Below are 26,963 nucleotides of genomic sequence, written 5' to 3' on the forward strand. Positions count from 1 at the left end.
ATACGTAAAATACAGCCAAATCAATGAGCAAAAGAGGATTCCTACATTCTGCAACAAAAAGATACCTTGACACCTTAAAGTAATAAGGAACAGTTTTAATGCATACTAACCGACCACAACTCGATTAAATAATTTAATTTAATTTAATCGTAACCTGATCCTGCTGTGTCACCTAAACCACTTTTATATGGCCCATATCAAAATATACATATATATCTCTGGCTAAAATGTCAATCAAATAGGAAATAAGTGGCCAAAACTGGACTAGCTTTCCAGCGTGACCAGTTATCTCTGTTCTGGTACGGAGACCCATACAGAGAGCAAGACACACACAAAATATATACACAGAACTCAACTGGATTGGAACATAGTGGAAATATGTAATGTGCCTGCACATAACACATTTTTACTATGCCTTACGAAAACATTTGCAAACTGATATTGAATACATGTACATTCAAATTTTTGGCCCAGGTAAATCATATTACTTACTTAAATAAACTGGCATCGCGCGGTACCACTAGTACACTTAAAAATAATAATTTAAGGTTGAGTTCTTTATTCTTCTGTGGTCCTGTAGATTTTGATACTAAATTGCGTTGTGCTATTCTTTTATTTTACATATTTGCTTTAATAAATAAGTTCCTGGAGGGCGATATATGTTCCATTCAGTATCGATCGAAGTTCAGTTCCAAATATATTCCTTGTTGCCATCCGTTCCAAAAAAATTCTTCCTTACTTCTAACTGTTCAGTTTACTATAGAAAGCTTTGCCAATGTCCTGACATCAATAGGTTATTATTTACGAATCTCCATCACCTTTTCTTAATGTACCAATCCTTTCTATTAACACTTCCTTCTGCTCTCTGCTCCTACCATGTGGACACTAGTGTACACATAGCCCCCTTTCATATCTCACTCCTAGAGTATCAATACACATATGTCCATTGTTCAAAAGCGGCCTTCACACTTAATAAACCTCTGAGTCATCCTGTTTCTAGCTAAGACCCTGTGGTTGCCTAGTAACCCACATATAGATAGTTATCCCCCCCCCCCCCCCTTGACTTAGTGTGCACTGTAAGTGATTTACTATTGAAATATATATGCATAGTGCAGTACCACAATATAGTGCAATGTAAATCTCTATGAAAATACACTATGTAAGAGCATACAGTCTTACATGTATATCCAGTTATACCTGACTTTATATTGACAGATAAAACATTATCTGCATATCTGGATTGACTCTATATCCAGTTGTATCTGTCTTTGTTTGAACAGATAAAACTTTATATGCGTATCTGGATTGACTCTACATCAGTTATATCTGGCTTTATATGGCCAGATAAAACTATCTGCATATCTGGATTGACTCTATCCAGTGATATCTGGCTTTATATGCTGGGTGGTAACAGTACAGACAAAAATCATGGATTCTTAATCATAACCAAGCACCAATCAAACCTAGCAGCAATTGCATGTGCAGTATCGTGTTAACAGTAGCCTATTTAATGACGTAGGTACGATGCATCAGATTAATGTTACAAAGCAGAGAGTGTAGCCTGTAGTACACACGTAGTATGCGAAAGCATGGCACCTGCACACTTTTGAACATCGTTTAATCTCTTAATTACTCCGCTGTTATTTTACCAGACATACCGTTCTTCTTGTTTCAACAAAACAACTAAGATATTATGAGATATCATTTCTGATACCGTGTTTCGTGACAGGGACCATACGTTTTCCAATAATTTGATTGGATTATACAGTAGTCTGCAGAATACTATTAAAAAATATTGTATGATCATACTCTGCATTCCTTGTACACAAAGAACTGTAATCAGGAAACTAATTTGATCAAGTGCTCTTTTGTTTTCGATTATTGTTCTTATATATGCAATCTATTAAATTAAGTTATACGGCATAAACTTTCTGTTCTAGGGGGTATCCATGCTTACATGCTTTGATAAGCTTCTTGTGGGTTCTCCCCGATGTGTATGTACACTGTAAATTGATTTGTACTGAAAATATGTGACCAAAATAAAGTTGTTGGAAATTAACTGTACTGTGAAAGAGACTATGATAAACCTATATACATACATGCATTTTGGGAGATGAGTGGTAGGAAGACACTGGACAATTAACTCAGCTGTCCCCTCATTTCCCATCATCATTAGTTAATAATATAATATATTTTGTAAACAAATTACAAGGACTAAAGTTCAGTTCTTGCAACTACATTAGTTCCACACTGTGTGACAATAGATTTTTCAAGAAATGGCAGAAGCTCTTCAGTAGTTTGTCATCGTTTTGACTATTAGGATATGTCTGGCTTTTATAAGACAGCATCGTGTAAGTTAAAAGCATGTTTATTTAGGGTGTGTTGGTATACTGATATACCAGGTATACTGGGTATTTCCTTCATATCCATAACGACGGTATTGAAATCTGCCATAAAGGATATAAACCAAAAATTACCAGGTATATCCGAACCAAACCTTGAATACCCGGTAAAAATAATTCCCGATAAAAATATAGACCCAGATAATACACATGAACTCGAGGAAATCCCCGTTGCTACTTTTTATCGTGTATAACCTACCACCCCAAGCTAACTGTAAACAATCCTGCTGCACAATCTTAGCCCTTGCACCTGTTGCTTGTATTGTACCAGACAAAAGGTTAACAAAGGGACACACTGATATTTTTTCGATTTCTCCCTCAATGTGGCCAATCACGAGCACGGATGGGTTGCATTGAACAGTCTTCATACATATGTTGGGGTGGGGGGGGGGGCTACAGAATACAAATACAAATACAGCTACACGAGATATAGGGTCAAAAATCCAATTTTACCTACACTGAAGTACAAAATGATCAAAAGAAAATTATTTTCACTGCTTTTATATCATGCGGGAATTTTCTCCCTCACATTAAATTCCCAACGTGATACATGATCATACCCACAGCATAACATTCGTTTGTTAACCCAAAATCCTGTTGCGCCAGATGGAGAATCTTCCTGAAACGTTGATGTTAGTGTAATAGCCCTTCCTGAGAAATACGAACAATTGCCGTACCACCCCCCCCCCCCCCGCAATCCACACCAATTACTATTATTCCAGAGAGAGGTAGGCATACAGTGTAGCGGTATGAAAAAATATTACAAAGACACAGCTGTGAGAAAAGCGTTGCGCAATGAACCAATTTTTATTTTCTTGACTAGGGAGTTCAGATGCTGCCCTTCACATTGTGTGTTTACATTAATAACAATACATATGCATTTTTGTCTAGCAAGGTATCTGCAATTTCTTTAATAGCATTGCCATGCGGTGCAAGAGACTCTAATCTGCTATTACCTGGTATTCATCAGCGGATCTACCAGTATCTGTTTTGCTTATACCGACGCACCGTATAACATATGTCAAACTACAATTGAAATCTACTAAGTATATTTCAGTTGTATTTTGACATATATATCAGCACTTTCAAATCAGCGTTAAAGACGTTTTATTTCAAACAAACCTATGGTTAAGTGTATTCAATTGTATTTTTGTATTTTGTATATGTTTTGTTGTTTTGTTAAACCGTGGGATTTTGCCCAATATGAGCACCGGTGTAATAATAATAGTAATAATACTATTGCACTTCCATGTGCTTGTTTGTAGTTACTCGGCAGCGTGTAGACCTTAATTTACAGTACATACAGTATTTTCAATACAACCAAATTTAAGAGAGAAAGAAACTGCTTACTGTATTTGCAAAATTCCCGTGTAGGTAAATAAAAGTTAGAGGGCCTGACAATTTTAATCTAGCAGGATCATCTTCAGAGGCTATTAACTGAAACAATTGTAACAGTTTATATACTGAAAACACATAAAATAGACTTATGGACAGTCACATAATGTTAATTAGATAGAACATTCAGAGACCTGATGAAAGTGAGATAGATAGATAGGCCTATTTGATATGAAATATCTTTTAATTTATTTCTACTTGTGTATGTGTCTATACTACACACTTTATGTGCAATAAATACTTGAGAAAGACATGCACATGTAGCCTAACTGTTTGCAGTCATGTGAACGAGTCTTGGCGTGAGCTGTATGGTATCACCATGTGGGGACATTTGAGGGCTAGAGGGGCAAATGCCACAAAAGCCACGGTGCTATAAAAGCATGGGCAAAACATTTCAGCCACAGGGATAGCCTATTCTTTTCTTGAGTTATCATACACTTACGCTAAATAAACGTCATTTTAATTAATCTCTTTCACAATCAGAAGTACTTAACACTTACCTCTTCGTCCGCATGTTCCCGTTTGCGCTGCAGAATACCGTAATATGGAGCAGATCAACATCAAATCGAGACCATCTGGATTCAGACTGAGTGCTTTATGCAACATTTTCGGTTGCTTTATAACCTGGTCCTTATGTGTAGGCCTTTGCCACAACTTAATAACCTAAACTTAACCCGAGTAGTAGTAATACTTAGGCCAATAACCGTCAGTAGTTTAACTTAGACCAGACAGGTACAGGTAACACCAACGGTTAGCAAAGTTAGGTTACGTGTACTTGGACCGATATTTTACGACAATGTCGGTTGAAATTGAGTCTTCCGCTTTATGTCAGTGTGTTTCTTACTTACATTTGGTTGTTAGTTATATATCGTATCAAGGTAACTTCACCTTTCAACATGGTAATACTGACTGCGCACTGTCTACAAGGAAGTGACCAAACTTTGCATTCCATATCAGTTTATATCGTAAAATATATATATATATATATATATATATATATATATATAAAGGAAAATATAAGATAAGAAAAGAAAACAATACGACAAAATCTCCAATTCAGGATATTGTAATGCTCTTTATTTCTAGTATCAACACAAATTCTTGTACAAAAGACTTATAAGGATTTAACGTTGAAAAACAATGTGAAACTTATATTAAAAAAACCATATTTTCAATACAGCTTGTTGAAAACCCAGTCTCAATATTAAGCCCCTAACCCGAGAGATAGTTTGATTAAACGTTTTTTTTATTAAATGTTGGAAGTTGGATTACAGGAGGAAGTCTGTTAAATTGACCAATGCTCTTCATAGTTATACCTAGACTATTAAAACACTTTTGTTAATATATCCTTATAGCCTGATACAGTTATATACATAATGTTTGATTAGCTGTCTAGTTTTTCTGTACTGCGAGGGTCATCAAAATGCAACTTTATTGCAGAAATATTATTTTTCCTCTGCGGATAAATGATTGACAAATTATGAAGAAAATCTAAGACGCTTTGTCACTGAAGTGCGCTGATGACATTATTCATTCTTTTGTTGCCATTCCGATACATTTACAGCTTATCACAAAATAAGTAGAAAAATAATATCTCCGCGATGCAAAATATTCAGAGCATGTTAAGGAAGTTTGCCTCACAATGAAATTCAGGAAATCCTTTTTAACCTTTCTGTGTACTATCTATTTGAAATGAAATTAATAAATTACTTGCATATATATCGTCACATCAACAGTTGGTATTTATTATACAAATACTGCTTACCAAGTGTGTCATAGATTTGGAAGCAGGCCCGTAGAGATTATTTGCATCTGAGAATGGACTTTTCAAAAGATAAATCATTATTGTGTCTGTTCTGAAGACAGTCTAACGTATGAAATATTAACCGTTTCCAAAACCATCTACATGTAGTTTCCTAAATTTTCCTCTGGATGCTTTTATTGAACAAACAAGAAGGATGCAATGCTTCCAATGCAACAGAGGATGGAGAATAAAATATAATGGGAGCTCGTATCCATAACGATTATTGTCTTAATACATGTATGAGTAGCTGTAAAATTTGTACGTATATAGAAAAAAATGTAACATCTTTAACTTCACAATGGAGATCAGAGAAGTCTCGATGAACGTTAAAAAAAGTTCGGAGAATAACGTTACTTTTGTCTTTTTCTTACACTTAATTGTTTTGACTTTGGATTAGATAGGGTTTGTCTTTGCTTTACTGGAATGTTAAATTATACATACCCCGATGATAATGCAGTTATATATGGTGTGCATCCCAATTAGGACGAAATATAGAATAAGATTTGAAAAAAATACAAATTTAAGAAAGTTATCAGTGTTCATCTACGACATCACGCCTGATTGCTTCAAGTTCACTATGGTATACAAAAACACATCAACTTCAAACGACCTTCTATCGGAAACGATATAAAGGACTTAAATGAAAATGTTATTAAAATGCTTTGAATATAATCTTCGTTCATTGGTCACATGTAAATTTTCTCTGGGTTCTCAATGAATATCTAACATACATTGGTGTTGCTACGTAGCAACATTCCTTGCTCAATTAATTATCATTTATTCTTTTCTGACCAAAAATAAAATAATACACAAAAATGGAACATGCATCACGACCATTGACCTATCTTTAATCATCTGTTCATATTGTACCATCTTATGTGCTTTGACTGTTATATTATGTAGGAACTATACACTCTTAGAAGTGAGTGCAGGCTGTAGATAAATTGAAAGTTAAGAAGTATACAACAGAAATATAACCACAATAGTTTCATGAACGTGAACCTCAGAGCGCATCTAAATAATAAACCATTAGCTATTACAAAAGCTATTGGATAATAACGATGATGAAAATACAACCATGATGATGAAAATAAAACCATGTAAACATTTCTGTTAAAGTTAAAGAGAGTAAAGGCAGTTTAATAAACGTATAATATTGACTTCGGTAGTGCATTTAACTACGTTTAACATGACGGCGACACCACTTAGGATGATTTATTCATCTTTGAAACCGTGCCGAGAACAAGAGAAGAAAGAATCTTGTAACACATAGCATAGTCTTCCTGCAACAAAAAATATTGAAATATAATATGTACAAATAATCTTAAACAAAATATTTGCATACATATATACTAAATACGCAACCAACCTATACATGGACGCTACATAGAAACGCACAACCACTCACTGGTTTACCTAGAAATATGCATGACCTTATATAACAAGCATAAGTATTGTATATCAAATAAGTCACAAAAAGGAAACTTGAAACAGTTTGTCATAGTGAGGCTATAGTGAGGCTTCCGTATGTACTTAATATCATATTTTCTTGGAAACCCCTTCTGGTAAGACTTTGTTTTAGATAAGTATCAAAACAAATGCCATGCTCATTCCAAAATGATAGGAAAAAGCTTATTAATAAAGAGGTTGCTATGTATATCTAGAGTAGAAAAGTGTATATCCTGCTAATGTTGTAACTTGTTAATAGTTCCCTGTCACCTATAAGTCTGTGCTGTCAATTGATTTTTATTTCAATTCACATCAAGGAATATCAGGAATAATTTTAATGCAACGAGTGATAGGTTATACTTAGATATAAATATTAAAGATTTTTTTTTGCAAACGTAAAGCACGACTGTACTAAACTAACCTCTGTTTTGATAGCATTCACGTTTCGATGCCTCATCTGTCTTACCACACTGAAGACATCCACTGTACCAATGATCTCCAACTGTATCAAAGCCATTTCAACAGCAACAAATATACTGCTGTTTCCGATACCGTTGCTACAATAAATAAATGACAGAGTGATACTGATCAGAAATTCAAGAATTAAAATATATTAATGGTAGGATAAAATAAAAAACAATCCTTCATAGTGTGCTATCGATATGTAGTTGCCGATGTGATCTTACAGAACAGATAATTTGAACATTGTTTATGGCATTTTTGAGTTAATTTCGGAAATATTTTCACTCATATATAACCTCAGAAAAAAAAATAATTTCCATTTTGGACCATGTAAGGATATTTTATCGATGATCTGTTATCAAAAACGTAGAATAATTGCCATTACGAATTAATCCTGTTCTCATATTACTGTGATTTAAAACAAAACATAAAACAAACTGTATAACGAAAAATAAGAACTTCCTTGAAATGTTGATGTAAGCTGCAGTGAAGATTGTCCACAAGCAGCGTTACTTATAACCTGTCTCAGTTTATCTGATGTTTGCGTTAATTATGAATCATTTCCAACAGCTCAAATGTTACATCTAATAGGTAATCCATCTCCTACGAACGGTAGGATTCAAACCCTTTTATATAAGTACTTTTTATAATTAAGGACCGGTGATAAAGTTGTCTTTCACTTACATACAATGTACTAGTGTAGGCCCCGGCATTTCGTGCTGCTTATTTAGGAGACGAATACATTCTCTAATCTCATTCAGTGCACGAAAATCTTCACCAGCAGGCCAACTGAACAGCTGTAATTGGTGAACTGTCAAAGCGTTCTACAAGAAAGGACGAGTAGGTGATAAAATTTAGAATAAAATATGAGGATCAAATAAAAATTTAGTAAATTAATACAATAGCCATACAGCAATTGGCCAGCAGTGCATAACCATTGATGAAAATAATATAGCTAGATCGAGAGGGACGTCTCTGAATTGTTTGAGTCGTTATTATTGTCAGTGACGTGACTTTGCGCAATCCTGAGCAACCATGTAGTTATCCAGTTACCTGCTACGCAAGAGTACGGTAGCCTAACTTAACATACTCGTGTGTATTAGTTGCAACACATCATACCTCTGACTGTCTATGAGAAACGTTGAATGTTCTCATAATGTGAGTTGACCCTCTCTTCTGTTCAAGCAATATAACTTCCATGTTTCGGTACTTGATAGTTCCTTTAGCAGGCCAGTACTGTGAAATTTGATATGAGCAAAAATGTTATTAACATGTTTTATATTGAGTAGATGCTCTTGATTGGTACATCAAAAATTTGTCAGTCATAATACGACTAACTATATTATATCACTTAGCGTACTGATCGCGCACTATGGACACTCCATTTTTTCCATTTCTTAAGTATACCTAATTTTTGTGTTGCTGTGGAATCGTAGTCATATCATTTCCTTGTCATAAAAGTTCCGTAAATCGAGTTGCAATATTATAGTGTGCCTAATATTGTGCTCAACTTTAGCTTTCGACATTAGTAAGAGTTTTTCCTTCAAGTTATGTCATGTACCAATGTGTCTTGGTAGACTGACAGTGTTTAATCTCGTGGAAATCAATCTAGAAAACAGAAAAGTCCAGGTCTAGACATCCGTGAGCCACCATCTCAAACCGATGGATAGCAACAACTAAAAAATGTATATTACAGACACTTTAGCAAGCAGACGATTTGATGTGACAAATGCAATCAATGTTACAAAAATTGAGAACTTATACAGTACACTTGAAACATGTAAAGAAAAGAACGTCGATCGTCAATTTATATTTATGAACCATAATTGAACGCTGGATGACAAACAGTCAACAGCTCTTTTTTTTAATGCTAATTTTTAATGCAGAAAAAAAGTGTCGCTAAAGCAAAATGAGCGCGCTTGATGCTCCAATTTATGGTGACACCTGATGAAGAGAAGGGGGGGGGGTGTTTATATTTCCAGTTTCGAGGTATCGATGTCCGAATGCTTTCGTTTTGAGATCCCATTTGTTCTGATATTTTGAAAATACGATATCTCATGTTGCCCATCTTGGGAATCAACCATTTCGTTACCGACATTTACGCGCCAAGGAAAGTTCACGTCTGGTGAAGTGACCATCGCTGTTTTATGTTAGTGCAAAAGTGTTGAATCAGTCGTTGAGAATGAGTCGAAATATGGAAACACAAAATACGGAACTCCAAACGAGAAGTAAAATGTGTCTTATTTGTTTGAATTCTTGGATTGGGTCTACTACGATAAGAAATTAAATAACTATTTATTTTTTGTTCTAAAGATGTTGTTTGCTACGTGTTGAACTACACAGCCGCGGTTTATTAGCCGTGCAGTGTTTAACTGGGGTTAAAATTTCAATAATTTGTTTCACCCTCATTTATAACTTTTTTCTGTATTAAACAACATCACAGCCATGGCCATTCAGAATTACCATGTAAGTTTTATCCAATTGGTTCAGCATCACAATTATTGGGCACCTCCAATCATACACCATACGCCAAAAGTCTTCAACAGTGTTGATCATAGGTGATTTGGTGGTGATGAACGCTTGCTGTTTCCTGACACTCTGTGTAAGATAAATTAAAATTAAAATCTAATGGAGCATGATCAGAAACACACTTTCGTCATTGATTTATAGATACTGTCAGACCATAATGTTTGAATTGCGAAAACATGGTTATGGACAAAGCACATCACAATATTTCCGATAATCATTTCAAATTGTTACCCATTATCATTATCTCATTGTATATTATATATTGTATCGCAATAAATATTATTTGTTTTCTTAGTCCATAACAGTATAAACACGAATGACACTTCTAAGTGAGAGCAGTAAACAACGTAATGATAACGACTGGAATGAAATCTTACTCTGTAAAGTGTGGTATTAACGTAATCGGATGATCCTGTGGTTGACTCACTCATTTCCCCAATCCGACCACTGAAGTCTGAGAAAGAAGTAAATAAACTTTACATTTAATGGATTATTGAAAGTATTTTATACAGTAACTTTGTTATTAACTTACCTTTCAGATGAAGAACTCATTGTGTTGTCGTCCAAAGTTTGCTTTAATTGTCAGTACTTTTATTTCATGTTGTATACTTCGCTGATGTTCATGATAAACTTGTTGATAGTTCTAAACGTTAGGGTATCAGTCAAGTAACACGATCATGATTCATCATTTTCGGATTATGTTTAGATTTCACCCTTGGCTGAGATGGCGAGGCGTAATGAGAATTTTAAACAAGAGATATCAACATGTATGACGATATTTTGCTTTTATAATATTATCATGCAACTTTTGCATCAACGATTGGAGATAAACTAAAATCTCTTATAGAATGTAGGCTGTAGTTTAAGCGATCTTTTGAACTCATTTTGTTCACTGTCATAAGGAGGGAATGAAATACTACATGCAGTAGCTGTCAATAGGAACTAAAATCAGTAATGTACCGAGCAATTTGTAATGGATTTCTATGGTAACAGTCCTAGCACCACGTAGTTTTGCATGTTTTATCTTTAGACATCGTCTTCTGGACTTAGGAATGGCCATGTTCATTGCTTTCAATTAGCTGTCTGTCTGAGTTTATAAGTATATGCCATGTTGCAGCAATCCTTCTGTTAAAAACGCGGCCTTACCAGTAGACCGTTAAGGTTTCTTCACACCATTGCCCCATGTAACGCTGTGCTCACCTATCACTACGATGGGTTTAGAGTTGTATTGCAACTTCCACTACTGTTTTTAAATTACGGACCCGCTCCAACAATAACAATATGGATGTATGTCTTGGGTCATTTCCATCCTAGTTTATTTCAAGGTTGATTGATTGTTTGGTATAGGTATGCCAAATGACAGTGGGAAATACATGGATTTGGATTTTGTTTTAAGTCTAATTGTCTGAGTAGCTTGGGCGACTAGAATAGAGACGTTTAGGTGCCGTAAAAATAATAAGATTGTTCAAATCCATAGATCGTACAAATGTGGAATTAATTTCAATTATCACTTAGTTTTTTTTTGCAATTCCACATTTCGAAGCACGATGGTAAAAAATGGTCGGAAAGTCATCATTTTAACAATATGTAGCAAAATGATAAATTGATCCCTTAAATAAGTTTTCTATTAACATTATGCAACGAAATCATTTATAACGCTCGCATCGGAATGACATAATATACAATTTTGCAGCAAAATGATTAAATGATCATGTAAAATACCTCCAGAAGTAAACGTTTTGCAATAAAAGTATGGATTCGGCTCGACATTTAACAGCAAAATGAAGAATTCCAGCAAAATGGTACATAAAGATCTCAACACAGCACCTCAACGTTTCCACGGATTACGCACGCTGACGGGGTGACTGTGCTTTCATTAACTGGCATTTTTGAATATTTAGAGATGATTTAGAGTTGTTGTATTACATATTATTATTTTATATGTATATTGCTTGTTAGGTCTCTACTGAAGTAATACTGTTGGCCTCTTCAGTATAAAAAACGCATTGCTGCTACATGCGTGTTTAATTAAGCTTCTAAATTCTTATTTAGGGTACATGTCTACAAAGATAGCAATCATGATATCCAACTGTTAATGGGAAATCCATTTCCTAAAGTTTTTTGCATGATAACTCTTTAACGTGATGAGTGTCTTTGTGCAATAACATATATACAACTTGAATTCAGGTAGAACCAACCATTTTTATCTTATTTAGAACAAGCAGAAGTTCTCAGATATACAAATGAAAATTAACTCAGTGAGTTTATTTTTACTAAATAACTTTAATGAAGTCATTCACAATATCGCCTTCTAAGTCCCTTAAAAATGCTGCTTTACAACTCTAAAGATGTATATGGTACTGTCTAGTTGCACTTATAAAATGACTTTACTTGGTGTAAAGTCTGGAAAATAATTACCATTTGGGTTTGTCTGATAATTCTTTGTCTTGAGGTTGTTGTGGGCAGTTAACTTCTTCAGAAGCTGCAAATGGAAAGGGGTTGACGTTGTTTAATCATTTCATCATAACGTGCAAATGAACACAAATAGATGCCAAAATAGCTTGTTAGAATTATAGCGTCTTTCCACTGTCAAATATGCAGTTAGATTTGAGTGACGCAAAGTGATGTTATAAGTGTTAATCTGGACATAGCTTAGTAATCCTTTTCTACGTTATGATTTGCTACGTTGCTTATCAAATGTTTCATATCTTTGGGCTATCAAATTTGAACAGAAATTGAATTTTCATGTTTAGTCCAAACCAGCCAGGATTTCTTTCTAAGCAGTATTCGAAAAATCATCTTTTATCTATTTACTTATTATAGAAACGATCATGGAAAAATATTTGCTCAGTGCCTAACCGATAATAACCATTTCTTCAGATAATAAAAGATGCCATTATTCTATGTATAATATACTTTATTCCCGTATACGAACGTAACGCGCACATACCTTGAATTCGTCTCGAACAGTACGTGATGCATTCCGCCTTTCAGACAAATAACCAGTTGATATCTCTGTGTGTCTCGTTTGACAAAAATCAACCAAACACTCGAAAATGAACCCATAATGCAACTAGAAAAGGAACATGTATTATCCATGATAAACATTTGTAGACGTTATCGGTAAAATTACATGAATTTTGTATAAAACGAAACTATACGATGATATTTGAATCAAGCTGTATAGTTACTGCATGTTTGAATGAATGAAATTATAAATCATTTTTTCGAATTACTGCATGTTTATTGCATCTGATTTTATGATTGGGTTATATAAGTTAACCAGCTATATTTCTGCAATTAGTAACACATTTCTGCTTTTAAGATATCGAAACTTGACTAGACGGAGACTTCACTCAGTTGGAGAGAATAATTCTCAACAATTATTTTAACACATGATTATTGCTGACTCCGAGAACGATTGAAACATATTGGTAAAAACACAAGATGGCAAGGAAAGTATTTTCTAGCACTGTGTTTACTACACACTGTTCTAGTTAAACTAAAAACATGAAATAAAGTAATGGTTGTTGCTTCACCTGCTTAGGGTAAATCTGCGATAATCTTGTAAGTGGGTACGAAAATGTGCTCGACCACAACCAAATAGTAGCAACCCCGAGTCTAAATAATCTGGAAACGTCCGAAATATAAATGCTTTCACAGCTGTTAAATTTATTGTGATTTTTATATGTGATTCTGAGTTCTCTCTCTTTATGATAATTCAAATAACGATACACATTTCATATGCACATTACATTAGCGTTAAAATATTTGAATTGTTTTCCCAAATCAATATTACCTCTGTCTGTACCATATTGACTCTATTCCTCCTTGCCGTCTCAACAAACTTAAAAATGTTGATTTCTTTTCGAGCCTTGATTACTTCCATCAAACAATAGATGGAAATGAATGTTCCAGTCCTTCCAATACCAGCGCTAATGGAAACAAAGTTATTTGTGTGATGACAAACTATGACTACAAATGACTAAATATATGCATGGAATAGTTTATGTACTCTATAGCTTCGTTATAGTATAGAAAACACATCCAATTATATACATAACATTCGATTCTTAAAAGAGAGCATACATTTTTCTTGTAAAAACCTGACCATATTATAATTTGTGGTCTGCATTTATACATTTCTATCAATTTAAACTATCGGTACGTCATGGCTTAGTAAAGACATGCGAAAGTTATTAAACAATTATCTGTAAGAAACGTAATTGGCTAGAAAGTTTGGACAGTTTCAGTGTCAGTGATTTGAAATTATTTATACGTACAGCTAACGTGTGCTACTGTTAACGGAAATTATTTCGTAAATTGTATATCAATAACTTCGTATATGCAACATAACTTACTTTTTTTTATCTCATTTCTGAAACATATATTATCAATTTAAGCTGTGCACCAAACTTAATATCTGTTAGAAATGTTCCAGCTTATATCAAATTTCTTTGAATCGGTCATTGTTATGCATACATAAGAAAATATTAGAAATTATGAGATCATACAGTTTCATATAAATTATATAGTATTTTCACGGAAGAAAAGCTTACTTTTACTGTTCCTTAAAAGTATTATTGAATTATTTTAACAGAGCTGTAGAAAGATTTGTTTTGATATGTATGACTTCCAAACTCATACTATCATTCATGTGTGTATATTATGTAGCAGCTAGTCAGACAGATAAGGTTATATTTTGGAGCACCTCTTGAGCTATTTTCTTAACATATTACCTGCAATGAACGAGTATGGGACTTTGCTTTCCGTCATGAACGCGCTTAACATATTTGATAACTTCTGTGATAGAGAAAGGCTCCGAGGGTACATCTATATCAGTGAAGGCTGTGTAATGTATCTGGACTAGAGTGCGAACCTCAACGTTCTGTCAGAGAAACAAAAAATCCAAATCACACATCGTTAAGCTGGAAACATTGGTTTTTACTTAAAACAGCAAGTTATACTTGTAACCGATTCATCATTCCTACAGAGTATTGCTCTACCAATGTTCACAATTGTCTCTTTTAGTAAAATATCGGAAAATCAAGACTTTTGGTCATAAAGTGCCTTTGTAACGTAGCATGAGCTGTTATAAAAAAAAATCAGCTCAATTGAAACATCATTAGATTAAAAATAGATCGGTAAGAAGTTTGCGATGGAACCGCTTGTTATAGTAAGGGTACCTGGTTAAACAACAACGTTATTGTATTTGTTTTAAGTTTTATTTTGATGATTTTGATGAATTCCAGTTGACATTATCACAATTAGATAATCATAACAACTTCGTTGGCAGTAAGAGTAAAGGAAAGCTCACGCATTTCATATATATATATATAAATATATATATATATATATATATATATATATATATATATATATATATATATATATATATATATATATATATATATATATATATATATATATATATAAATATATATATATATATATATATATATATATACATATATATATATATATATATATAAATATATATATATATAAATATATATATATATATATATATATATATATATAACCATGTGTTAACCAATTTTAAAGCAAACACTAATGTTTGTCGCAATATACTTTGGACTTCATAACAATTTTACCTTCTTCACCAGAAATTTCCTGACGCAAAAGTTCGCATACTTGTCAGTCTCTTTCCAAATTACCAGAATGCTCCCATAGGCTTCATTATGACCTTCTTCACTCGGCCAGTATTGCTCGCATCTGCTCTGTGTAGTTCAAAAGAGGTTTTTAATTTGGCGGTTGCAATACATTGTGGATGTTAAAAAAAAAAAAAAAGACTCAACCAAAGATAGAATCGATGGGGAAACATGAAACAAAAAATGTATGTTGCGGAAATAGGAAGAAGACATAGATACGAGTGTAGGTAAAAAAAAGGATAAAATTAAATACAGAAGATAAAAATAAATGAATCAATGTTTAAACATAGTCATATTCTGAAAACCTATCGCACCTAAAGTGTATCAATTCAAACATTCAAACTTTTTGGGCAATATTTTGGAACAAATTTCGTATTCCCGCTTCTTGTTCACAATCCACGGATGAAGTAATTACGTTAAAAAAAAACGTATAGAGCCTTAGTAAGCAACATTTAGAACATCCGATGCGTTGATAGAAAATTAAATTACAGAAGTAACTTGTTAATTGAATTGAAATTGGTATAGAGTATACAAAAAGAGACTAAACATAACACATGGCTTCAAAGACTAAAACAAAACGAAGATTCCTAGTGCAACAATGTTGACATTTATCACTTCGAAGCTGAGCAATTGTTCATATATTATTTTTACCAGGCCATTTTCGACAAGATTCGTCAACATCACGATAGTGGAGGTGTTTTCCTTCCAAATGACTCTCCAAAAATCATTCATGGATGCTGCATTAGGAGCTGAAGAGGAAAACAGCATCACGAAGAAACGAAATTATGAAAGATGAATGAGTCCTAATGAATGAGTCCATACTGTCATGAAATGTTAAAATTGCATTTAATCTTTCATATGTCATTGAATGAAATGCATTCACCATTGCTTTATTGTTTCATTAAATACCTAATTAATAGTGATAAATTAAGACATAGGCTACCTTGTGCTGCAATGAACGAAGTTTGTCCATTTTCATTCTGTAATTTAGAAACGTAAAAGCGTGGGATTAAATATAAATCTATTGCCAAATGAACTATTAATATTTTCATTAAAATAGTTAGAGATAATTTTACGGTGTTATTCTTTGTCACATATAAAAGTGTATTATTGATAGAGAATCAAGTCATGCTACATATTCATGCATTTGTTAATTAACATTCCCTTAATATAGGGTTAAAGAATAATCAAAGTATCCAAACATCACTTCTTTTCTGCAATTGATGAAGTATAGATTTAAACAAAAATAGTTAGACAAAGAACTGATGATTATTGAACAATTTCAAGAATCACTTAGCTGTTCTATGATGAAGATATGCCAGACTTAGTTTAATTTTTCTAATCTTATTCTCATTAAACAGTTGCTTTGAGGTGCATACCTTTATGTACGATGCATTATAATAGTCCGAATTGTCATCATCCGGCAGCTTGTCTAGAACAACACGGCTGTGATCATCTTTGGCAGAAAGGAATCATTTAATGTTACTGCTTTCTTCAAACTAAACCATAATAAACCTTTTAAAACATATCAAGACTCTGAATATAAAAAATGCATCCAGACGACCATGGAAAGTGATATCACTACATGTTGGGACTAGACTTAAACATATATACAACATGATGGTCATTTCAATCCTTATTGTATCATAACCGGTAGAATGATTAATTGATCCCAAAATTGTTAGAAGAAATATACATTAATATGACCTCAAGCATAATAATACATGGTTGTCAATGTGCAGGTATTGCTAATTTAAAAAATAAATATTACAACACACCATTTCACTAAATATTAAGAAAGATTTCATATCTCACTGTCTTTAAAAACACAATACGATATTTTTCGTTTGCTATCGTAATGCAATATAATATTTTCATGTAACGATAGTTTCCCGGACTATACCTACAGGGGTAAATCATCTTGTAACGGTTTTTCTTTTCGTTCGCCTTCTTTGCACCAACTGTCCACGGGAACTGCTGACCCTTTTTTAGTAACTGTGGCAAGAACATATACGATATCGCATAATATACTATCTTTTCAGTTACCAACTGTTTATAAATGACTCAATTAGAATGATTTCTTAAAAGAGGTTACTCTGGCCACTCGTTAATAATGTTAACGTATAAGTGTATGTTCTTATTACCAGAAACCGCTATAATAAGTGAGACCCGAATTTCTCTCACATTTTTGTTTTCATAATTGCATTAAGCGTAATGTGTACTAAATTGCAACAGGTAAATATCTGTATGGTATAATTTATTATTCTTTTCATTTAAATTTAATCGCAACACAAGGATGGGTAGCGTTTGTTTAATTTTGAAACCATAGCGGATATGTGAACACTCTCTCTCTCTCCTATATGTCATTTCATAAATAAAACAGTGTTGTTTCAAATGTATTTTTTAAGACTTAAGCTATACAGCAACCAAGTTTAATTATTTCTAACTTACATTGAATTCAGCCAATAATTTTGTCTTGTTTTCTTTATAATAATCAGGTAGACCAGATACAACAATATTTCGAGCGACATTCGCAAAAGCAATACATGCATCTTTTGATAATTCTGTTGAAGCTGACTCAAGTTGACCGGCATTTGCATTCTCAATGTTGCGTGGTTCCTTCACAACGTTAACTTTGATGACTTCATCCAGACAGGGTCGGTGCCAGAAAAGAAACAAGAAAGTCTATGTAAGCGGAAATGTCGCCAGTTAAAATAACACTTCAACATCATCAATGTTGCACTTTGTAGCATGCAAGAGAGACTTATCGAAACATCGCAAATTAAGTTATGTTTTACTAGTATACAATTGAACACAGTTATGGAAACGGAAAACTGAGGCACTGAAATATTGTGCTTTTTACAAGTATTTTCGTTTTGCAAATAACAAAAGCAGAATCATATCATCTGTTAAGATTATATGATTTGTCAAGGTTACTCCCAATAAGTCTAGCCGAAACGTGTGGGTAATGAATTGTATATATGTGCCTAGTACTAAGTACCTGGTTCTGAAAAGGCAGGGTTGATTACTGAATAAATTTCTTCTGCAGAGGGTGATTTTGATTCCCTGCGCCGAATTTTGCACCTGCGTAATAGAAGAGTTAGGCCTATATTGATTTGCGTAACGTAAGAGTTATATAAGTAATTGTACAACTTAAACCTGACTGGGAAATAATAAAGAAACCTGTAAATAGCAAGGGAAATATTCTTGCTCTTTTCAAGGGTAAGAGTTGGCAACGTGGAAGATGAAAATCAACTATTTCGATCTATCAAATGTGTAGTGTTATTTAAGGAAAATATATAACTGACGGTCTAAAGGTTTTGCAAACATAGGAATTGTAAAATTTGAATCCAGTTCAAGTGACTTAAACAAGTACTATCGATACCATTTCTTTCGTCTGTAAAAAGAAAAGGCAGGTCAACGTACTATGTTAGTTACATTGTTATGTTTTCTGTGTTGTGGCACTGCCTTAGTGTTAGTATCATTGTCAGACAGGCCTAGCTTTTCATCAGTGCTAATTAATCGTGATTTAACGCCACATGTGCATTGATATATATATATATATATATATACGTATATATATATCAATATATCAATATATATATATATATATATATATATATATATATATATATATATATATATATATATATATATTATTATTAGAGAAAACCAGAGGAATAAGATATGACTCATAATTGACAAATACGGAGTAAGTTTTAAAAAATATATTGGAATTTTCGGTCCCCCTGGGACGTTCGTCAGCAATACTTGGCAGTCGAATGTACAAAATGTGACACAATGAAAGTATGACGCTAGATAAGTGTAAGTTGCAATGATTGAATTAAACCCAAATAAACCATGACTATACAGGAAGCGGATTAAGGAGCAAAGAACGGATTACATATGCTTGTAGAACTGATAGTTGTTAAGGGGTCCCAAGTCTTTGTCGAGGCCGGTGATGTTTCTTTCTCTGGTTTGCTCTAATAATATTTTCTTTTGGAGTAAACGTGGATTTTCGTTATATTATATATATATATATATATATATATATATGTATATATATATATATATATATATATATATATATATATATATATATATATATATATATAATGCTGTTTTCATCTTCTCACAAAATGTACTAAATAGATGACATATATATGTCTGAGGGATTTCTTACCAGAGTAAACACCCAGCAATGAAAACAGAAATCAGCAGGATAACCGCAGGAATTGCAAAAAACTGAGAACGTTTCGCCCCTGTAATGAAGATGAAGTACGGTAATTAAAGAACGATTTCAACGTCGAGCCAACTGTTATATTAAGAAACACAGCAACTAGGTTTGATTTCGTGACAATATAAAATGTTGATTTCGAAACATCACAACAAAAAAACACAGATAAGCAGCAAAATGGAAAGGCACGACGCACATATATGCTCCTATCTGTAAACATTATAATGACACTTCTATTTAGTTTATTATATTCTATTTATTAAATTATCAGCAATAACACAGACAAAGTTATATGCGTCCATTGATTGGGCTCTATCTAAGTAGGATATACAAAAAAAAAAAAAAAAAAAACAATGTACAAACTATGTTGTCAACAGAAAAGTTTGCCCCGTCGAAATATTTATATACATATTTAGGTGCTTGACAACGTCCAAAGTCTACGCAAGAGTTCATACATTTTGATTATCAGTTCTGAGGCGTATCATGGATCTGGGAGTTTCAGTTCAGTCCTAATAAAAACTACTGGATCGTGGTTTCCGGACCGCTAATCTTATGGTAGTGGTTCGTACATTTTCGTAAGGTTGTGATACTTACCTGTCCGTGACTGCGGCCGCTCTGTTGTGTAGATGTCATTAGCAGGTAAATCTGTGATAGTTGTTTCTTTGGTGGTTAACTCCATAGTAGATCGCCTCTGAGTATTGGAGTTTTGGGAATCCAAATATGTGATCGATGGAGGTTCAGTAGGTAGCACTTTATTGGAAAACCCGTTTGTAGTTTCCGCTGATGTGGGTAACTGTGAAATTTTGGGAGTTACCTTTATATCAAATGTGTCTGTGTTGTTTTATATGAGAAACAGTATACTATGTTGACGTTAACCATTTGGTAGAAAACTTTGTCGAATGAGGTCTGCAGAATGTGGCTATGTAGAATTGAATGAAAGATAATGTGTCTGGAACTTTACTCAGGGCTTACTGCTTGAAGGATGAAATCAGGTACATTTAGACCAGCGCCAAAACAACTTGTCTTTCTAAACATGTGTTATAAAGCATACTTGCAATTACCTAACGTAAAGTCAATGTTTGACATCAGTAAGCAAAATAACATGTATTTATGAACATGTCCACTGGGCACTGTTTTAGTCCTGTCTCAGTAAGTGTGCTTAGTCCCTGTGAATTAGCATAACACTTACCTCCACTGAAACGCCAACATACTTCGTACTCATTTTGTTCGGAACATCGGTCGATACAGGGATTGTTGCTGAAATGATAATTATAACAACATGATAACGTATTTGAATAAAATCAGTTACAATACGATAAAGTACGTGAATTATGCACAGAATGTACCAAAACTGTTTTTAAGGATACAAATATACGTAGTTGAGGTAACCGAGTTCAAACAAGGACATAGGTGGGTTGTTAACCACTTGGTAGAAATCTTTGTTAAAGGTTTGGTCTGTAGAATATTGCTGGTTCGAAGTCGGCTGCTTGGCAGTCAGCCCCTTGGCAGTTGATGATGGGGTCGGTGTAGATGATTTCTGTTAAAATAACGCAAATGTTTAAATTAACGCTAACATACCAAATGAGGGAACACTTGGAAAACTCATTTGTTATTGCAGTTGTTCAATGTGTAACTTCTTGTGTTTGTGGGAAAACATAAGAATACTTCCAATATCTAAGTTGAAATGAATTTAGCTTTTTGAAACGTACTCAAATGTTGAATGAGAGCTAATGCGTTTGAAACTTAACTCATGAGCTCACAGCAGCATTAAATCGTTGCAAATAAACAAACATTGATAACAGCACCGAAACAACTTGACCTTTAAAATATATGGGTAATTAAACTTAAACAGTACTTTCCTTACCTTCAGTCAATTAAAAGCTATTTTTAACATTTGGTTTCAAAATCTAGATAAGCCGCAAATGAAGTGAAGTCATAGTGGAAAACAAAATAAACAAATAAACAAAACACCCATTATCTCGGGCATTTCCTGTTCAAAGAAATATGCTTAGTCCCTATAAATTTACATTAAACTTACCTCCACCGATACGCCAAAATATGTCGTACTCATTTTGTTTGGGACATTGGTCGAAACAGCGAAGGTTGCTGAAATGATATTTATTACAGCACAATCACATTATTTTCATATTTAACTTAAATTAACTCTCTTAATTTACATGAAAAGATGCATGTAAGGTGGTTAGAACAAATAAAACCTCAAATTTGTCGTTACCAAAACTTTGAACAAGTATATAGGCTGCACCTATTATGCGTTACGTGCACATGTTTTTAAAGTAACAGTTACATAAGGTAGCCTATGAAATTCTTTTCACAGAAAGCATGACCGAGACAAGGAAAAATAGGATATTAAGAAGCCGCACGAATTCGCCAAGAGCCACTGTGATGTCGTTGTAGATTTTTCATTAATTTCTAAGAAAATTCACTGATTGATTATTTACCTGAAGCATTTGTCATAACGGGTCCATTGGACCCGCACCCGTCTCCCCGTCCCTGACAGCGGATACACTGAAGGTATAGTGTGTTTGTTCTTGTAGACCAGTTTGTGTGTACTGCAGAGTTTCGCTGCAAATTATCATAGAGCTTTTACTCCAGCTTTCAGTTCTTGGCGCCTTGTAGTACACGACGTAGCCCACCACTGGAGGATCACCGACATCATTCTCGCTATTCCACGCTTCCCATTGGATGGTTATGGAAGTATGGTTGCTGCTGGCTACCGTAGGTGGGTGACTAAGAGCTGGAAGGTCTGAAATGATTGGTTAATCTTACATTGAGTCAATAATGTTTTTGTACAGCAACATATTGTATTCACCCACTGCAATCTTTCAATAGGAATTGCCTGATACATGCATTTCACGTTGTATAGCACATTTTAAAAACAATTTTACATGGTGAGAGACAGCCCGTGGCTCGTTCAATTGTACATGACCATGCAGTATTGACATTTAATCTGCATTATATCATAAGTAACGTGTATCACATGATTTAAAATGTATTAAAGGAGACATGTTTTGGGTCGTGTAGCTAAAATTGTAAACAGTACGCTCAGAGAACAACAAATAGAATAATTTAGTGGAGGGTAGATTCCTTTTTGCTTCTCCAAATATTGCAATTTCAATGTGCAAAAATAACCCTTACACAATGAGTAAACTTTACTCTTTATTGTATAATACCTTGCAATTGTGAGTTCTTGCAAAGACAGGACAGAAACAGAATTTGAATAGCTTCATTAAGACTGTATTTGAATACTGCTATTACGAGTTCAGCTTAGCATCTTAGAAATATTAAACCGGAACAAATGTTAGGTATCTCTATTATAATTAGCAGCTAGTGGAACTGATGATCTTTGCAATGTTTACCAACCTAATATGCTTCATGTGTGTGCATTTCTTTTTTCTTGATGCCCTGACTTTAAGGTAACAGCAATATTTAGATGGTGTTTCTCGGTAATTTGTCTAAGAAGCGCAACACGCATTTACATTATTTTGATGAAACGACAACCCGGTATTTAGTTTTATTACATTTCCCATCTACAGCCAACCTACCGTAATAAGACAGGGATGAGTTCAGCCAAGCTATATTTGGATTTTATGAGAACAGACAAGATACTTCGTCTCCGATCTGCCCATTAGAGATGGCAAATTGTGTACCGTTCTGTATGAAACCAGCCCTTGAACTCTGCAAAGACACACCGTTGTGTAAATTTAAAGGTAATGCATTCCTGAACAGACTTATTTAGAATGCTCGAGATTCTGCACTCAGTAATTCCATCTAACAGGTCACAATCCAAGGAGTATTTGGATTCGTTTTTTTTTTCCAGTTATAGCTATCGGACCTGCAACGCAAGTAAAATATTCATCATTTTTCAAATTTAAACAATTTAAACAAATTGATTACAAAGACCTTAAATTGGCCAATGGTAAAGGGGTTGGAGGGGTATAAAAAAAAAACTCATAGCTTGCTAGTTACCATGGAATATATGATGAAATCTACACATATCTACCATGTGAAAAGCTTTGATTATATGTAAACATAGAAAGTTTTGATGGATACGCAAAAATTTTTAAGCATGTTACAAACATAATTCAACCAATATATATCAAGTTAGTTTATTACATACATATGTAACGATGAGGGTATTTATCTAACGAATGTATATATATATATATATAGATGGATATATATATATATATATATATATATATATATATATATATATATATACATATGTATATATATATATATATATATATATTTATATATATATATATATGTATATATATATATATATATATGTATAGTTATTTGTATCCTGATGTTAGTAAACACTAAGTGTAGCACAGGAAATCATACAGCAGTGTTTCTTAAATTTCGATTAGCCATTTCTTGTATTTTTGATCTCTTTTCCCTACGAAAATATTTAATATTAGCATAAACTTAATAGTTTTAGGTAGAGATTAATCAAGTCGGTTGATAAATTTATGCGTTCAGCGAGAAAGCAGAAATATTGAGACCGGCATGCAGGACGATATCTGAGTTGTTTAAATGGGTTAGCCAGTGGATGTCTCAATACTCTGGTAGCTGAAACACGTGTTCTTTTCCTTCATGTTATATTAAAAATTGGTAGGCAATTGATAGCAACAATGCAATCATTACATTACCATTCCATTTACCATTTTTTACAATTCAAAATATTGCTATAGCCTACGCTGCAAAACTTTATTCTTCTTTCAGGGTTTTTGTTTTCTAATGTCCATAATATATTTAAAAAATGTAACTTACCATCAGATCTCATAAAAATAGTCATAATTGTTGTTTTGGCACTTTTGTCGTCTGTAGCTGTACAGTTAAAAGCACCAAATCGGCCATGCTGCGACAGATATAAGGTAACATTACAACCAACTGTTTTCAATGGAATTCCAAAAATATTGGATGCAACTGTTGGTTCTAAAGTGTCCTCACTTGGTCTGCTTGTAATGTAAGCCCTAACTGCATCCACGGTTGCATTTTCATATCCAGTTCCAAGGTAGCATGCAAAGTGAGATAGAGGACTCTCCGTACTTTCAGAATCATGTGGTTTGAAGGACATCACTGTCATCTGAATCTTGTCTGTAAAACGTTCAAGTAAAGAAAACCATATTGTAAGGTGCAAAATTCAAAGTCGTTTGACAATTTATGAAAGCGGAAGAGATGTGGACTGCTGAATGCAATGTACAGCGATCATGTTGCCGCATTTAGCTAACAATATTGATTTTAAAATTTTAAATAAATTAAGAGCAAAGCCGTCGAGGAGTATATTATGCGTTCAAATTTCCCAACTTAAACATTACTTCCTACCCACCCACTTCAAAAAAAAAAAAGTTTAAATTAGAATTTTTTACTACTCTTACTGCTTCTCTTTTTACTATAATTTATATTCTTAAAGTTTGTTTTACCTTATTTTTGTACTTTTTTGTTTTTCGTAATGTATGGATATTTTACTTAGTGTTTATCATAGAGATTTCATTTACAAATAACATTTAAAATTTAGAGAAAAAAAAATCATCAGTCTAGAAGATGCTAACACCAAGAGACAACCAAGTCCGTGTGAGGTCGAAAGAGTATGGGAATTTCTCGAACTTTGTCCTATGTCAGGTTAAAAGCAAACCAGACCTCCAACGGTAGTGGGGTAAGAAGAATGGCGTTCAAAGAGTGGGGGTGATGGTCCAGTTTGGGCATCTTCGCCAGACGAATATTGCCTTTCTTGATGCAACGTTGGCTAAGTTGGGGCGTACACATATCAACTATTACTTCATTATTTTCTTCAGAGTTTTATTTTCTTCCCAAAACTTTTGTAACTTTCCTTTGATCTGATAAAAATCAAAGACTTGGATGAATCTCAACGGTAGAGTAAATGATTGAGGTACAAACCTGAACTTCTGTGTTATAGGACTAGATACGAATAAACATTTTCCCGGCTGATAAAGTTAGGAGCAGTATCCTTTATGATAGAATATTTTATAATGTTTGGGGTGCTGCACTAGAGTCATTGAAGCCGTTTCCTATGTAGTAGGATTTTGGTGAACTCTCCCAGAGAAAATTAAATTAAACATCCAATGATGTATTCCGACGCAAATTTATCATGAAATAAGGTCTGTATAAGTAGTCCCCAAATTTTCCTAATAAATACTTCAATTGCGAGAAAAGTAAAGAGAAATACAAAATACTACATAGACAACATGATATAGGGCCATGGAGAACACCACGATTCTTTGCAAATTATCAGCGTATTATATACATGAACACAACAAACTAAAAGTGTTATAAATGATTAAAATGTGTTTTAGCCTTTTAACGCATTGTTCTATAGCACAGTATTTGCATAGGACACATGTTTTGGTTTCTTAAAGTTACTGTTACATGAAACTTACATCAACCAGTAAGCAGTATGCCTCATTCTACATATACAATTAGTTCTCACCTTTTCTTCTACATTCACTCGCTTGAGACGTGTACTGTTGAAGAACAATCCAAAACACCAGACACTTGCAAGATATAATGAGATATCCCCGGGACATGATGTAAGCCAGCAACATCCAATCCTGTTTGAAAGTTAGATTCAAATGGAATTAAATATATATAGAAGAATCTGAAGAATTGTGTTTCCTTTGAGATGTAATTTGCTGATAAGTGACTTTGGCACATGTCGCACATGTTATTCTTACAGACATGTAGTTTCTAAGCAAGGTGTAGCTACGGATAGAAACTGATAATGCATCGAGTGTTCCATTTATTATGATGCTTTTTGTCTAGAATCACCGATTCTATTGACCTTTAGAATTTATATTAGAAGTGGTTATTTCTCCCTCTTCACTCTTTGTTTACTCTTCTGGAACCTTTATGCCTTTTTCCTGACAATGCAACGTAAAACGTTGTGTACATACGCGTTACGTTATTCAATACGCATGCGTGATGCACAGTGTACTTTTGTTTTTTAAATGACACGTTTTGTACGT

The 26,963-nt window shown here is 33.7% G+C and overlaps 2 protein-coding genes across 2 annotated transcripts; both read right to left on the reverse strand.

The window, feature by feature from the left end:
- Positions 1-6,681: 6,681 nt before the first annotated feature.
- Positions 6,682-16,686, reverse strand: LOC139984255 (receptor-type tyrosine-protein phosphatase epsilon-like). The gene is made up of 13 exons (XM_071998088.1): positions 16,657-16,686; positions 16,365-16,462; positions 15,657-15,782; positions 14,781-14,929; positions 13,841-13,976; positions 12,992-13,114; positions 12,460-12,523; positions 10,419-10,495; positions 9,976-10,110; positions 8,632-8,748; positions 8,197-8,336; positions 7,472-7,607; positions 6,682-6,884 (listed from the first exon to the last, which is right to left on the reverse strand). Exons 2-13 carry the CDS (start codon positions 16,443-16,445, stop codon positions 6,807-6,809), a joined length of 1,362 nt encoding a protein of 453 aa, XP_071854189.1. The 5' UTR covers positions 16,446-16,462; positions 16,657-16,686; the 3' UTR covers positions 6,682-6,806.
- A 1,308-nt stretch (positions 16,687-17,994) lies between these two features.
- Positions 17,995-21,481, reverse strand: LOC139984282 (uncharacterized). The gene is made up of 5 exons (XM_071998129.1): positions 21,140-21,481; positions 20,545-20,743; positions 19,897-19,975; positions 18,715-18,797; positions 17,995-18,346 (listed from the first exon to the last, which is right to left on the reverse strand). The coding sequence occupies exons 1-5, from the start codon at positions 21,170-21,172 to the stop codon at positions 18,156-18,158; spliced, it is 585 nt and encodes a 194-aa protein (XP_071854230.1). The 5' UTR covers positions 21,173-21,481; the 3' UTR covers positions 17,995-18,155.
- Positions 21,482-26,963: the final 5,482 nt, after the last annotated feature.

The sequence above is a fragment of the Apostichopus japonicus genome, chromosome 2 (genome assembly GCF_037975245.1).
Source record: "Apostichopus japonicus isolate 1M-3 chromosome 2, ASM3797524v1, whole genome shotgun sequence".
NCBI classification, from domain to species: domain Eukaryota; kingdom Metazoa; phylum Echinodermata; class Holothuroidea; order Aspidochirotida; family Stichopodidae; genus Apostichopus; species Apostichopus japonicus.